This window comes from Hemicordylus capensis, chromosome 3, assembly GCF_027244095.1.
Source record: "Hemicordylus capensis ecotype Gifberg chromosome 3, rHemCap1.1.pri, whole genome shotgun sequence".
NCBI lineage: Eukaryota > Metazoa > Chordata > Lepidosauria > Squamata > Cordylidae > Hemicordylus > Hemicordylus capensis.
Window position 1 is genome coordinate 150,690,459 of NC_069659.1, and position 13,805 is coordinate 150,704,263.

Here is a 13,805-nt window from a genome sequence, read left to right on the forward strand (position 1 = left end):
GCAAAACAAGCAGCAAGTTCAGTGCTCCCTCTGAAGTGAAGAAGATGTGAGGCAGTCTGTCCCCTGCTCCCAGGAGGAGGGGGGTGGGAGGAGAGGTAGTGGGAACTTTGAAAGAAATGTCTGAACTCTGATGGAAGTCCTGTAACAGCAGCAGGGATCTCAGTCAAGAGTTCTGACTGTTGGAGGCCCCTACCGATGCTGCAAAAATATCTCCAACAATGAACATCAGAACATAAGAGCAGTCCTGCTGGATCAGGCCCAAGGCCCAAGGCCCATCTAGTCCAGCATCCTGTTTCACACAGTGGCTGACAGAGGGCACACTGGCTCCAACATAACTGCACAGCCCTAATAACTGGTATTGAATATGACCATGCCAGTCCTTGCACATAAGAAATACAACCCAAAAGATGACCAGAAGAATGTATAGTCCCCTCCACTGAAAAAAGGAATTAATGGTCCCCTTTGCTGAACCTTAGGTTATGGCTGACACTGTTCAGCTATTGCCTGCTTGGACTCACAAAGGCAACATACTTTGTCTTGATGACCCTTTGGTGTAGTATAGTGTGTATAGTTATGTCCCTTGTGCTTTTGACTCCCTGGGCTGCTTCTCAATCTAAGCTGGATTTTAATATTTTGATTCTGATTTATCTGAATTGTTTTATTTCTTTAAACTTCCTTAAGGGCCCTTATTAGGACTGAATGGTAGGATATAAACACATTCATAAAAATATAATGCCAACCTCAGTTGTACATTTGAGCATCTTTATGGTTTTTATCTGTTACTTATTGACTGATTTTATTACATTTCTATATTGCCAAATCCAAGAGCTCTGGGTGGTGAACAAGAAGTAACACAAAAAAACACCATTTAAAACAAACTGCTTAAAACAATAAAAAAATTAAAACAGTTCAGAGTCATTTAAAACCAATTAAAATACTCTCTGGATTACTTCAACAAAGGTGATAAACAGTACTTTGTATTTTACCTGGAAACATATTGGCAGCCAATGCAACTGTTTGAGAATAGGCATAATATGGCCTCTCGGGGTTACCCTAGAGACCAGTCTGGCTGCTGCATTTTGACCTAACTGAAGTTTCCGAACTACAGACAAAGGCAGCCCCACATAGAACGCATTGCAATAGCCAAGCCTGGAGATTACCAGCTGATGCACCACAGTTCTGAGATTGTTCTCTTCAAAGAATGGACGCAGTTGTCGAATCAACCAAAGCTGATGGAAAGTGTTCCTGGCCATAGCCTCCACCTGAGATACCAGGGTGAGACCTGGATCCAAGAGCACTCCCAAGCTGCGTACCTGTTCTTTCTGGAGTGTAACCCTATCCAGCAAAATCAGTGTTGATTTAATGATATTAACTAGGCCAACTACAACAATTTCCCTGCTAGACAGAAGCAGCCAAGTTGGGCAAGGATCCAGAGAGAAAGTGGCAGGCTGCATTGCCCCAAGCAGCTTGTCCATGTCCTCAGTCATCACAGACTGAAACTGATCCAATCTAATACTGCAAGAGGGATTGCTGGACACCACCTTCATAGACTCTGCAAACACAATGGAGTCCAAGTCGACCCAAATACAAGAGACTTTGTCCACAAAGAACCCACTAAAAGCATTACAGCAGAACATAGTCTACGGAGATTTATTCAGATGGAAGGAGCCTGAACCAAACTCACAACCTGGGACAACTCTGATGAATGCGAACCTGCAGAAGCAATGTGCACAGACCAGAAATGTTTTTTTGCTGCATGCATCGCTTCCACATAAACCTTCAAATGGGCTCTATGCTGGGTCCTGTCAAATTTAAGTTCTCTTCCACTTGTGTTTTAGTTGCCTACCTTGCTGCTTCAGTCCCCGCAACTCCTCTGAATACCAAGGGGCCATTTTAAAAGCTGGTCAGAAGGATTGCTTAGGAGCGATCATGTCTACTGCTCTGGTGAATTCCCTATTCCAGGTTCCCACCAGGGAATCAACAGAATCACTGGCAGACCAATATTGAAACCTTCAAGGCTTTTTGGAATCCTACTGGATCCAGCAGCCTTCTTGGGAAGACCATCTTAATAGGTCCATCACCACTGCAGGGCTGGGTTGTGGCTGTTATAGCAACCTTAACCAGGTGGTGGTCCGTCCATGACAATGGGGAAACCACAGGATCCCTCACCCACGGAACACCCCCTACTCTGAACAAAAGACAAAATCGAATGTGTGACCAGCAACATGCGTTGGTCCTGAAACTAATTGGGATAGGCCCATAGTTGTCATGGCCGCTGTGAACTCCAGAGCTGCACCAGACAAGTCAGTCTCAAAGTGAATATTTAAGTCCCACAGCACTAAAAGTCTGGGTGACTCCAACACCAACTCAGAGACCAACTCCCTCAGCTCAGTTAGGGAGCTGGTTGGGCAGCAGGGTGGACAGTACACCAACAGAATCCCCAATCTTCTTCTCCCTCTCACATAACACTAGAACCAGGGGTGATCCCATGAAACTGATTGCCGGGAAATCTAGGACCAGCAAATGGAAGTATTTTTTCACATAACGCACGATCAACTTGTGGAATTCTCTGCCACAAGATGTGATGACAGCCAACAACCTGGATGGCTTTAAGAGGGCTTGGATAACTTCATGGAGGAGAGGTCTATGAACAGCTACTAGTCGGGGGGCCACCTCCAGCCTCAACTGCAAGATGCCTCTGATTACCAGTTGCAGGGAAGTAACAGCAGGAGAGAGGGCATCCCCTCAACTCCTGCTGTAGGCTTCCAGTGGCATCTGGTTTGCCACTGTGTGAAACAGGATGCTGGACTAGATGGGCCTTGGGCCAATCCAGCAGGGCTGTTCTTATTTTCTTAATCTATCCCTAATTCCCAGCTTCAAAAATACACACTCAATATAAGTCAACTGTCTCACAGGGGGCCTGGTAAGGAAGATGGACTCTTATGGACCACAGCCACTCCATCACCCCCACCCACTTCCCCATGCCTGTTTTACAATAGAGTAACCTGGTGGGAGAAGCTGGGCCCAAACTCCCCCATCCAGGTCTCAGTAATACAAGCCAGGTCGGCTCCCTCATCCACGATCAAGTCATGGATGATTTTGGTCTTATTCTGAACCAATCTGGAATTGCAAACGAGCATGGCCAGGCTCTGTGGGTAGTTGGAACTGATCCCCATGGCCTGAGAGCTGACAGGGCAGCAGGAATTGGAAACAGTTACTAAGTTACAAGTTTTCCTTCCCCTGTAGCAGCCAGCTGCTCTGCCAACACCAATTCTTCAATTCACCACAACAGTAATAGCTGCTCCAGAGCTGCCAGAGGCACCCCCTGCATCACCCTTCCCAAGAGAGCCCAAACACATGACAGCAAAAGGCTTGGCACAACCCACTAAAAGGAGGACTAACAGACTAACAAAAAAAGGAGGACTAACAAACCTCCAACCCCAATTTAATATAACACCCCCTCCAACCTCAGTCCTACACCAAAGGCCAGCCCCCTTCGGAGGCCATCTACAATTAGTCCACTGGCTAGCTGGTGGAGGAAGTCAGCAATCAGGTAGAAGGCACAGGTAGAACAAAAAAGCTAACCAAGCTGCAAGCAAGCTGCTCTTCAGAAGGCCTGTGCTGCAAAAACAAACTCTCTTGGCCAAGACAGGAATGCTTCAGGTAGAGGCAAGATGGCTGTTATTTGTCAGGCAAAGTCAAGGGAAGCTGGCAGAATCTACCCTCTCCTCTCACATCTCTGTCCTCCCAATCCTTTCGGGATAGACCCATATAGCATCTTGAGACATTTAAAAGTCTCCTAATTAAAAATATAGTCATTGACATATTTCATGTTACCCATGTTTAGTTTCCTGCAATTGCATACATTATACATGACCATAATCGCTTAAGTGTGATGGATGCCTTATATTTACCTGAATTCAAAACTAGTTTTTCACCAAGCTTTTTGATATTAGAATTTTGGGGAATCATTAAAATTCAGGGTCCTCTTCCTTTTGGGTAAATAGTATAACCTGTATTTCACCCATATTTTAAGGGGGTAATCTTAAACTCAGGGTCATCTTCTATTCAGGTAAACAGTTTTTCTAAACTGCACAGAATTTTGTTATGCATTTTAGTGACAAAAGGATAAATATGGTGTGCGTTATAGTTCCCCATGCTGAAAATTCCTATTAACACATATGAAGTTTTTAATGAGCCTCACTATGAACACAACTTTCTGAAGAATATTAGCTTGAGGATTCTCTCCTTTGTTGTTGTGGTGGTATACATGCAGTAAGAAGCCACTGTTCCTTAATCAATATATTTCAGATTAAACAAGTTTATAGATTACCCTCTACTGTATAATTAAGATCTAATTATTAGACATACTCTAGCAATCTGGTTTTGATCAGAAGCTTTAAAGAAGCTTGCCAATATGGTAATGGAGGATCATAATGACACATGGTGAACTTGATTCCCCAATTCTCCTCTGCCATGGAATCCCAAATGATTCTTTTACAAATGTATTACTACTAGCACTTGAATGTGGTAGCTGCTCTTGCAAAAGTTCATGTGCCCTAAAGCATACGTGTAAAAAAACACAAGAATTGGTACTTCAGATATTTGAAGTTCATTAGGCAACATTTTATATTTAAAAGAAATTAGTAACTTACTACCACTGATGGACTGTGTTGATGCTCACACTAGAAGGTCACATATTATTGAGTTACATGCAACACTAAGCATTTCAAAAATCAAGCTGCTGTCTATGGGAAATAAAATACATGAGATGAGATAATTTCTGGAAGAGGTCTTACCTGCAAGATTCCAGGTAGCAAGTCTGCAAAATGTTTAAGTAGTGGAAGATTTTGCTCATTTGCTAGAACAAATGCAGCTGCAGCCCTGGCTGACAATGTCCTAATCTAGAAAAAGAATTATTAATGTCACTATAGCACAGTGTTTCTCAAATTGGCCACGTGAGTTAAAACTTACTTAAACTTTTGAACCCCACTCTCCCAAACAGCACCAATCATTTGTTCCACAAACAAGTATCTAGAGATCCCTGCAAACAGCCGGTTACATTGGCATTAGAAGAGGAACAAGACATTCGAATTGCCTCCTCCCCAAAACCATATACATCCTTAGAAGCAACAACTCTTCCTGAGCTCCCTTCTTGCTCTTTGGGATATTTAACCCATAGAGTTCTCAGATGGTTTGAGGCAGAACATTCTGCCCCCCTTGGAACTTCACACTCACCCCACCCCCACCCAATGGGGAGTTCATCCCATGGTTCAAATATCTAGGTAATACTTTAAGAATGCTTTTGCAATTTTCAAACTAACAATTTTACATTATTCAACTAAAGCGCTATGGGTTCATCTTATGTTTTCAAAGTGATACGTTCCATAGTTACACAAGGGTTTCAGGTAGAAACTTAAGTTGACAATGTCTGAAGACTAAATGAAATAGGTTTTGAATTACCGTCGGATTCTCCTGATCCTGCATGCATTGTACCAACATTCGTTTGATGACCTCCAAATAATGCTGCTGCTGATTTCCAAAAATACCAGGGAAGTTCCTAAAGGTAGAGTAAAGCCAAATACATTTATGTACCCTTCAGGCCTTAAAACTTCCATGTTGAGCACTCCCTCACAGACATCTAGAATGCATGAAATAAATCTATAAATCTGTCAGGTATGTGCAAAGTGTTGGAACAATGTTTTTCAAAACATGCCTTTACAGAATACCTTCCACAACAACCTGTCTATTATTGAAACCCTGAGAGTTAGGACTGTGGGACACTTTTGTATGTGAACATTCAGGGCATTGGTGAGGCCAGTTGAATCTACTGTTGTCTCATGTGAATTAGAGCATGCCCTAGGACCCATGTACAGCTGCTCATTCCTACACTGAGAAACCTCTGTTAAGTTTCCCAAGATTCCTCAAAATACACAATTCCCCTCAGAGCCCAGTCTGAAAGCTGCTCTGCAATATTATTAGTTCCTAAAATACCATAATTTTAAAAATCCAAGAAAGGTACTTTTGCACTGCCAGATAAATTATACAAATACACTCAATTAAGATCAGCAGTATACCAAAAGATGTGTAATGCAGCTTCACGCAGTCCCACATTTTGAGAGCTGACTGAATCGAACAAGAATTTCAGACCTTCTGGCCATTGGTTATTGCCATCCTCATCTAGAAGAAAAAATTTAAGCATTAGAATAAGTATCTGAAGCTATTCCCTGCTAAACGAAAACCTATAAAAAGAAAACTGAAGTATTTAACCAAACCAGACCCAAGAATTGGTATTTAACAATCTAACTGTTAAGGGTGATATTCATGCAAAGGAATGAATGCAAGAACAGTCCTGCTGGACCAAGCCCAAGGCCTATGTAGTCAAGCATCCTGTTTCACACAGTGGCCCACCAGATGCCTCTGGGAAGCTCACAGGCTAGAGGTGAGGGTATGGCCGACTCTCCTGTTGTTGCTCCCCTGCAATTGGTATTTAGAGGCATCTTACAAGATGCATAAATATCCTAGCTACTGAAGTGAACAGGAGCACCATGTGTTTCCAGAACACACATGGCTCCAGACTGCAGCAGCCATCTAGGTCTGGTAGATCTAAGTAGCAGCCATCTAGATAGATCTAAAGAGGATCCTAAATATGTCAACGCACATTTAACAAATGTTTCAACACATAATTGGCTGGGCCAAAGCGTGACGTTTCACAAAGATGACAAATAAAACAATATTCAGAAATACTGATAATATCTTTTCCCGTAAGTGCCTCTGTTACTTTCTGCCAGTATTCCCGGGCATGTGCATGCGCACACAAACTATTCGAAGTCCACTCAATTTTACATTCCGCTCAGGTTGAATAAGGAAAGCCACATTCTGAATGCATGCGCACGCACACTGCCTTGATACGGCCGCCTAGAACAAAAGTCATTCCGCACACAGATGGAAAAAATTAGAGGGCACACTGCTCTCTGTTCACTCAGATTTGACAGAGAAGCCCTGCTTTGAGGTCCATTCATTACCAGAGGAACATAGTAGTGGTTCAAAACAGGTCCTTCTCCGTCATGGCACTTCCTTCCCTATTTTTAACTTGCATGTAACACAATTTATCTCTACGAAGGCCTTTATAAATGAGTACTGTCTGGTCAAACACGGCCATTGTCTCAGGACACTGACTGTGCTAGTTTGTTCTCTAACTGTTTTTAAAAGCTGACTTAACTGATGACTTTGTATGGTTTTATTGCAGATGTTATACTATGGCTGAAGTACCTATTAGATTCCTGGCCAGTTCAGCTACAATATCACAGATTTTTCTCCTCATACTAGATTGTGTTTCCATCTGAATAATCAAGAGCAGTTCACTTTTGATGGCAGTTTGAACCTCAGCAGGTAGAGTTGGATAAACTTCCTCAAAAGAAGCTGATAGAAGTCTCCGTAGAAGGACAGCAGCCATTTGTCTAGCCTATGATAGACACACAAAACATAGATTAGAATGTTTGCTAGGGGAAAAAACAAGCTCTAACATATTAAAATGCTGCACTTCTGTTCTTTGCAATGTTTGTTTCCTACACAGCTATAGACAAATATCTAGAAGTTGAGCCAAAGTGCTAACCGTGCCGTACCTATTTTTGGCATCTTTGGTCATATATCTATTCCCCCCCCACCCCTAACTATTTCACTCCATAGTTGGTATAAGAACTAAACAAGGCAGCTGACTCTATGGCAGAAGAACTGTTAACTTGGAAGCATTTAGGAGATAGCAAGGTTCACCAAATTAATTGAAATGTTTTCTGCAATATAAGCTAACATATTGAAATTCATGCTGAAACCATTTGCAAGCTGTCTCTATTTGATTCTCACATTAATATGAAGAACTATAGTGAATGTAGTACAGATTAACTATGCATTAACGCCTCTATAGAAATTGTACAAACTTCTGAATTAATGTGTCAAGTATTTTCTTTGGCAGGCAAAGAACCTAAAATTGCAATTTCCAAACCAGAACAAAACATTACAGTCAGAGCAAATCACCTGAAAAAGTGTCAGTGTAAATATACCAATCACAGATAAAGCAATACAAATCATCCATTATTTCAGTACAAATACTGAAGTTCAGTTCTGTTATGATCAATAGCAGTCCTTTAATTTCTATGCATTAAAGGAACTCAGTACAAGCCTCCTGGAGTAAATAGTGGTGACTTTTTGAACTTGAAATATTGTTCTAAGTAATAGGGAAAGAGGAGATGGCTAACATGTGATCCTGCCAAATGAGCAGCCAAACTGTAGAGGACCAGTGCCTCAGAGACCACAGAAATAGAAAGAGTGGAAGACTGGACAACAGTTTCCATTTGTGTTTTATGGGGACAAGTTTAACACTGTCATGGCCCTCAACTCCTGCCTGTGGCTTCCAGCGGCACCTGGTAGGCCACTGTGCGAAACAGGATGCTGGACTAGATGGGCCTTGGGCCTGATCCAGCAGGGCTGTTCTTAAAGGCTGTATGCATTTTTGCAAAGGTAGTAGCTGAGGACTGGCAGAAATACAAGGTATGATAATTCTCCCTACATGCCTGCCAACATCATCAAAAGATTAATACTGAGAATTTTAGTTGTTGTGCGTAATTCAATTTCACACAGCATTCTTAAGCTGTCATGCCGTATTGGTTTCTTGTGGCTTGCTTCTTCAGAAACATTTGCTATGCTATGGAAGAAAAGCTGCAATCTAATACATAGCCAGTAATGCAAACAATTTTGGTCAGCAAAAACATTTAGAAAGAAACGCAGGAATTTGGGGATTCCAAAACATCACGAACAAAAGTGCATATCGGTTATTTTAGAGATATTCCCTACCAGCAACCCTATGAACAATCTCCTCCCCACTCCCCCAACTCCATTTCAGTTTTCCTAAACTGAAAGACCACTATTAGAGTTTGGCAGAAAAAATGCTAATGGAGAAACTCACTGACTGGCATCAAAGCCCTTGCTGGTGTGGTACTTTATTGTCATATGGTCCTTCTGCTCATGAAAGGAGAGCTGCACTGACACAAGGACACTTTTCATTCGCAGAAGGACTCTTGTGCAACTCTTCCTGTTGATGGAAGGACCTTCAAACAATGGTGTACTGCCAAGACAAAGTTTTGTATGTTGCCCACTGAAAATAATGTGTACTACAGAGGCAGTTTCCTGATTTTATAGACAGTATGTTACTATTTTCTTATGTCTTTTAATTCCAGCTGACAAAAATAAAAACAATGGCATCCAGATTAACTGCATATTACAAAAAACAGGTAGGTGAAAATGGTCTCCTCTTTCCTCCAGTCCACTCTGTCTCCTGGAAATATTCCCCTTAAGGGACGGAGCCGCTCTAGGAAGAGCATCTAGGATCCAAGTTCCCTCCCTGGCATCTCCAAAATAGGGCTGAGAGAGATTCCTGCCTGCAACCTTGGAGAAGACGCTGCCAGTCTGTGTAGACAATACTGAGCTAGATGGACCAATGGTCTGACTCAGTATATGATCGCTTCCTATGTTCCTAAATATGTCTCTGAGCCCCTCCTTTGTAGCACGTGTGAAGTATTAATCTGAATGGCAGCAAATGCTAAATAATCTTAGCACAACAGGACATAAGGCTGCGATTATGATGCTGTCCTCTCTGTTATAAGAGATACTCTAATAACTATTTTGGAAAAAGTACCTCCTCAGCAACAGTTGCATTTCTGACAGCTTGCAAAAGGAACGTAATCTTAGATTGGCCTGGTATGTTCTCATATGTTTCCTGCAAAAGAAAATACCAGAAATGGGTTAGGACTAAAAAATACATAAGGGACATCAAGACTTCACTCCCTTGAAATGCTCTAAATAAATTTTAAATTTACTATAGAAAGCAAACCATAGAACTATTTGTGTCAAAGTTAATTCTATTCAGAGATGCTGCAGTAGAACTATTTTGATTTGCACCTACCTAAGAGGTACTTTCAAAACATCTGAAGCAGTAAGGGAGCCAACCATAGATACTCCACTACAATAGAGAATGTTCATTGAAATTCCTAAATTGTTATATCCTTTCTCCTCAGATTTTAACCAAATAAGCCACTTATATCCATGCAGAAATGTAACATTAATAAGAATATACAATTATTCTTTCCTGTTATTTAATCCCATTCAGTTTCACTTCAAGACAATATGTGAATTTCACATATTGAGAACAGAAAGAAAAGTAAATAAAATAGTATACTATGTATACTATTTATATTACGGTACAGAGAAGAGCTTTTTAAGCAATTGTTCATTATGAAAGAATGTGCTGAACGCTGCTTAACACTGAAGTGATGCAAGTGATAAAAGCCCCAGCACAGTCATCCAGTGATAAAAAGCTAAGCCAGATACTGCCACACTGGCATTTATTTCAATGGAGCAGAGATTCTCCACTAGGTTTTGCAATGAAGAATTTAAAGCACTCCTGGTGGTGCGAGGAAAACATTATCCTAGTTTGTTAATTACTGAAAGATTCTGCAGTTCCACATTTAAGCTAATGGTGAGAAGTACACAGTAAAAAATAAACTTCATTCTGAATCATATTAATTATTGAAGGCACTTCAGATTCAGAACTAAATGAGACATGGAATTATTCCACAATTCAGGCAGCAGTTAAGAAGATCTCCTAAATTTACAAGGGGTGTGTATCACTCTGACCACTGTAAAATGAATAATTACATTAAGAATTCCCCATTAATTTCCTATGCAGAAAAACAAATGAACTGTAATCATTCATAACATTCATTCTTCTTCAGGTCTGAGCCCTACCCCTAGGTAAATCCAGCTCAGTATCCTGGGGAGGACAATCAGAGCAGTCACCTCCCACGCCCCTCGGAATTTCCAAGTACATGTGCAAACAAGAGGGCTCACAAAATAGATCAACTTTAAATTGGTCAGTTAATGTGTGTGCATAGAAAAAAACTGAAAAGTTACTAATTTCTCATAAGCTACCTAAACTATCTTCTAATTCTCATTCTCTTTCCCCTCCCCAGTAAATCTAATGAGGAAGGAGACGGGAGAAACACAGAGGTATAAATACTTCCCAAGAGGAGAACAGGAGTCTGACCCTCCCTTACATTAGGCAAGACTTGATGGAGGCCATCAAGCGGCACCACCTTTGTGTATCTATCTCTCCAATGAGGTCAGGGCTGAAGGAGGGGGATCAGAAATTAAACGCGGAAGGATAACCCACGGCAGAGAGGAGTATAGGGTGAAGAAAGAGGTCAGCGTAGAGAAATGCGGGAGAAGAGACGGGAGGAGGAAATCAGGGATGTAGTGGAAGAAAAAGGAAAGGACAAGACTGGCCGCCGTGGTTTGGTGGGGGGGGCGGGGCGGCCGCACCTCTCCTCGGATGGAGGAATCGGGGAAGGCAGGAAGGAAAGACGGGAGGCAACGCTTGTCAAGGAAGCGGACGGCCGCTGGGGTCAAGGAAGCGGCGCGGCGATGGAAAGAGAGAGAGAAGCGAAGCAACTCAGAGGTGGAAAAGGAAGAGGAGAAGAAGCCGGCCAAGGCTTTGAGGGAAGGGAAAAGGCGACGGCAGTCAGAACATCAAGCCCCGCGGCTGCTTCCCCGCCCGCCAGCCAACGGCTCTAACGGTCGTCAGCCTCCCTGGGAGAGTCTGGCCAGAGCACGTGGGGCCCACTTGGGCCCGACACAGCGCGGAGAGAGGCTGCCGCTGTCAGGGAAAGGCCGGGTCTGGAGCGGGGTGGCGGGAAGGAAGACGAAGGGAGAACCCATTGAGTCACCTCGGCCTGTTTCCGGACGGCGTTGTCCGGGCTGAGCAGGTTGCTTAGAAGAAGGTAGAACTGCTGCTGTTCCTGCTCCGCTGCCGCCGCCGCCATGGCTGCCAAGGGGAGAGAGGCCAGCCAGCCGGGCAGGGAGAGGGAGGAGGAGGAGGGGACTCCAGGCCGCTCGCCGACCAAGGGGAGGCGGAGCTGCCACCGCCGCGCTCTTGAGAGTGTCTCCCCGCCCTCCTGACCAGACAAAGCCCCTCCTGCCGGCGCCGGACTGCCGCTCTCCCATTGGTTGTAGGGAAAAACGCGGCTCTACCCTCATTGGACGGCGGGCCTATAGCCTTTGTGATTGGGCGGGAAGAGCTCATTGTGAAGTCACTTCCCCCGCCTGCTGAGGGGTCTCCGTCTCTCTCCCACGGGGCTGGCAGCGGGAGGGAATATGAGGCGAGCTGAGCGGCTATTGGTGGGATGCTGTGACAGCAGCTTTTTGACTGGGCGGGAAACCCGTCGGGCGGCAAAGGAAGGCGGAGAATGCTGAGAGGAATGGGAGGGGGAAAGGAGCGGGGAAAGCGCGGGAGATCAGCGTGAAGTAGTTCTTTTGCTAGAAAAGCGTGGCGCGCGTGTGTTGCGAGAGAGCCTTTGCGGGGGTGGCGTTGCTAGCTAGTATTCTCCCGTACACGGGGACGCGGGGCGTGTCGGATTGTCACTCTCACTCCCCCTAGTAAGGCAGAAAGGAGCGTGTCTCTGACCAGCTAATGAACGGTGCGTTTGAGAGGAGGAATCCCCCGTGCGGAGATGCTAGACTAGAGCAACGAGAGGGTGGGGTGTTATCCTGAGTTTCCGTAAATACTCGCAGCAGCTGCCCGTGTTTTCCGGTCCTTCTGCTCAGTAAAACACTGCCCCTATGTTGCTGCCTGCTAGGGAAATATCGAATGTATTGCGATATACCCAAGTGTGTTGGCGTTAGTTTGGATGTAAATACGCTCGCTCTTTCTATAAGTTGGGGAGTGTTGCCATGCATCTCTTCTCCACCGTGTGCGCCGAGAGAATTCACATAAAACCTATTATGTTTAGTGCACGAACAATCTCTGTAGAAGGTACACACGTACAGATCTCTATACACATACACGTTAACATTTGACACACGTATAGTGGTACACTTCCTATCTGTACCCTGCCTTTAGGGACATAGGAAGCTGTCTTATACCAAGTCGGACCACTGGTCTATCTACCTCAGGTATTGTCTGCCCAGACTGGTAGTAATTTCTCCAAGGTTGCAGGCAGGAGTCTCTCTCAGATCTATCTTGGAGATGCCAGGGACGCAACTTGGAACCTTCCGCGTGCAAGCCTGCAGGTGCTTTTCCCAGTGATGGTGGTGGATGTGTGTTTTCTACCATGATACCTGCTACTATGTCATATTACCTTACGATAACATTTGTATAGATTGATCAAAATGTAATTAGCTGTAGAGATGTGCATGGATCTGGGCGGGGGTGGCTCGAAAGGGTGGAGGGAAGGATTTTAAGGGCAGGGGAAGGTGCACTTGCTCCCCCCCCCCCCGCCCGCTGGTGCTGGAGTTCTGTAAAATCCTTTGGGGCTGTAGAATACCTCCTTGCCACCCCTTCCCCTCCTTGGCCGGAAGCACCGTGTACACAACACAAACCAATACAAAGAAAATAATTTACAAAAGGTAATGAAGGAGTCATTCCTTCACAATGCCTCTCTGAAATTCTATGCGATTAAAGAGATTTCTCTGCCAAAATCCTTTCTCCAGAGCCTGGAGAAAACGGTGCAGTGGTCTCACACTTGCACAGAGTTGTTCCACACTGTGTAAGTATGAAGCTCCTGCATCTTTATCCTGGCGTATGAGAATGGTGGAAAGATGGCAGAGAGAGAAATCTCAGGGTGGAAAAGCATGCCTGGTACTGGGAGAAGGAAGAGAAAAGGGTTGGGTTGCTGCTGTTTCTACCATGGGTGACAGGTTGGGATGTACCATGTTTCCCCCCAAATAAGACAGTGTCTTATATTAATTTTAGGCCC

General features: G+C 44.0%; 1 protein-coding gene across 2 annotated transcripts in view; it reads right to left on the minus strand.

The window, feature by feature from the left end:
* IPO5 (importin 5) overlaps positions 1 to 12,031 on the minus strand; it is a 111,835-nt gene extending 99,804 nt beyond the window's left edge. The window contains exons 1-6 of one of the 2 annotated variants that reach the window (XM_053306531.1): positions 11,778 to 12,031; positions 9,692 to 9,772; positions 7,273 to 7,465; positions 6,078 to 6,180; positions 5,464 to 5,560; positions 4,800 to 4,904 (exon numbers count right to left, since the gene is read on the minus strand). In XM_053306531.1, coding sequence (XP_053162506.1) covers positions 4,800 to 4,904; positions 5,464 to 5,560; positions 6,078 to 6,180; positions 7,273 to 7,465; positions 9,692 to 9,772; positions 11,778 to 11,873 — 675 coding nt within the window. In that variant the 5' untranslated portion in view covers positions 11,874 to 12,031. Of the gene's footprint in view, positions 1 to 4,799; positions 4,905 to 5,463; positions 5,561 to 6,077; positions 6,181 to 7,272; positions 7,466 to 9,691; positions 9,773 to 11,108; positions 11,586 to 11,777 lie in introns of those variants that run through there. The other variant, XM_053306533.1, reaches the window with a different exon arrangement.
* Positions 12,032 to 13,805: the final 1,774 nt, after the last annotated feature.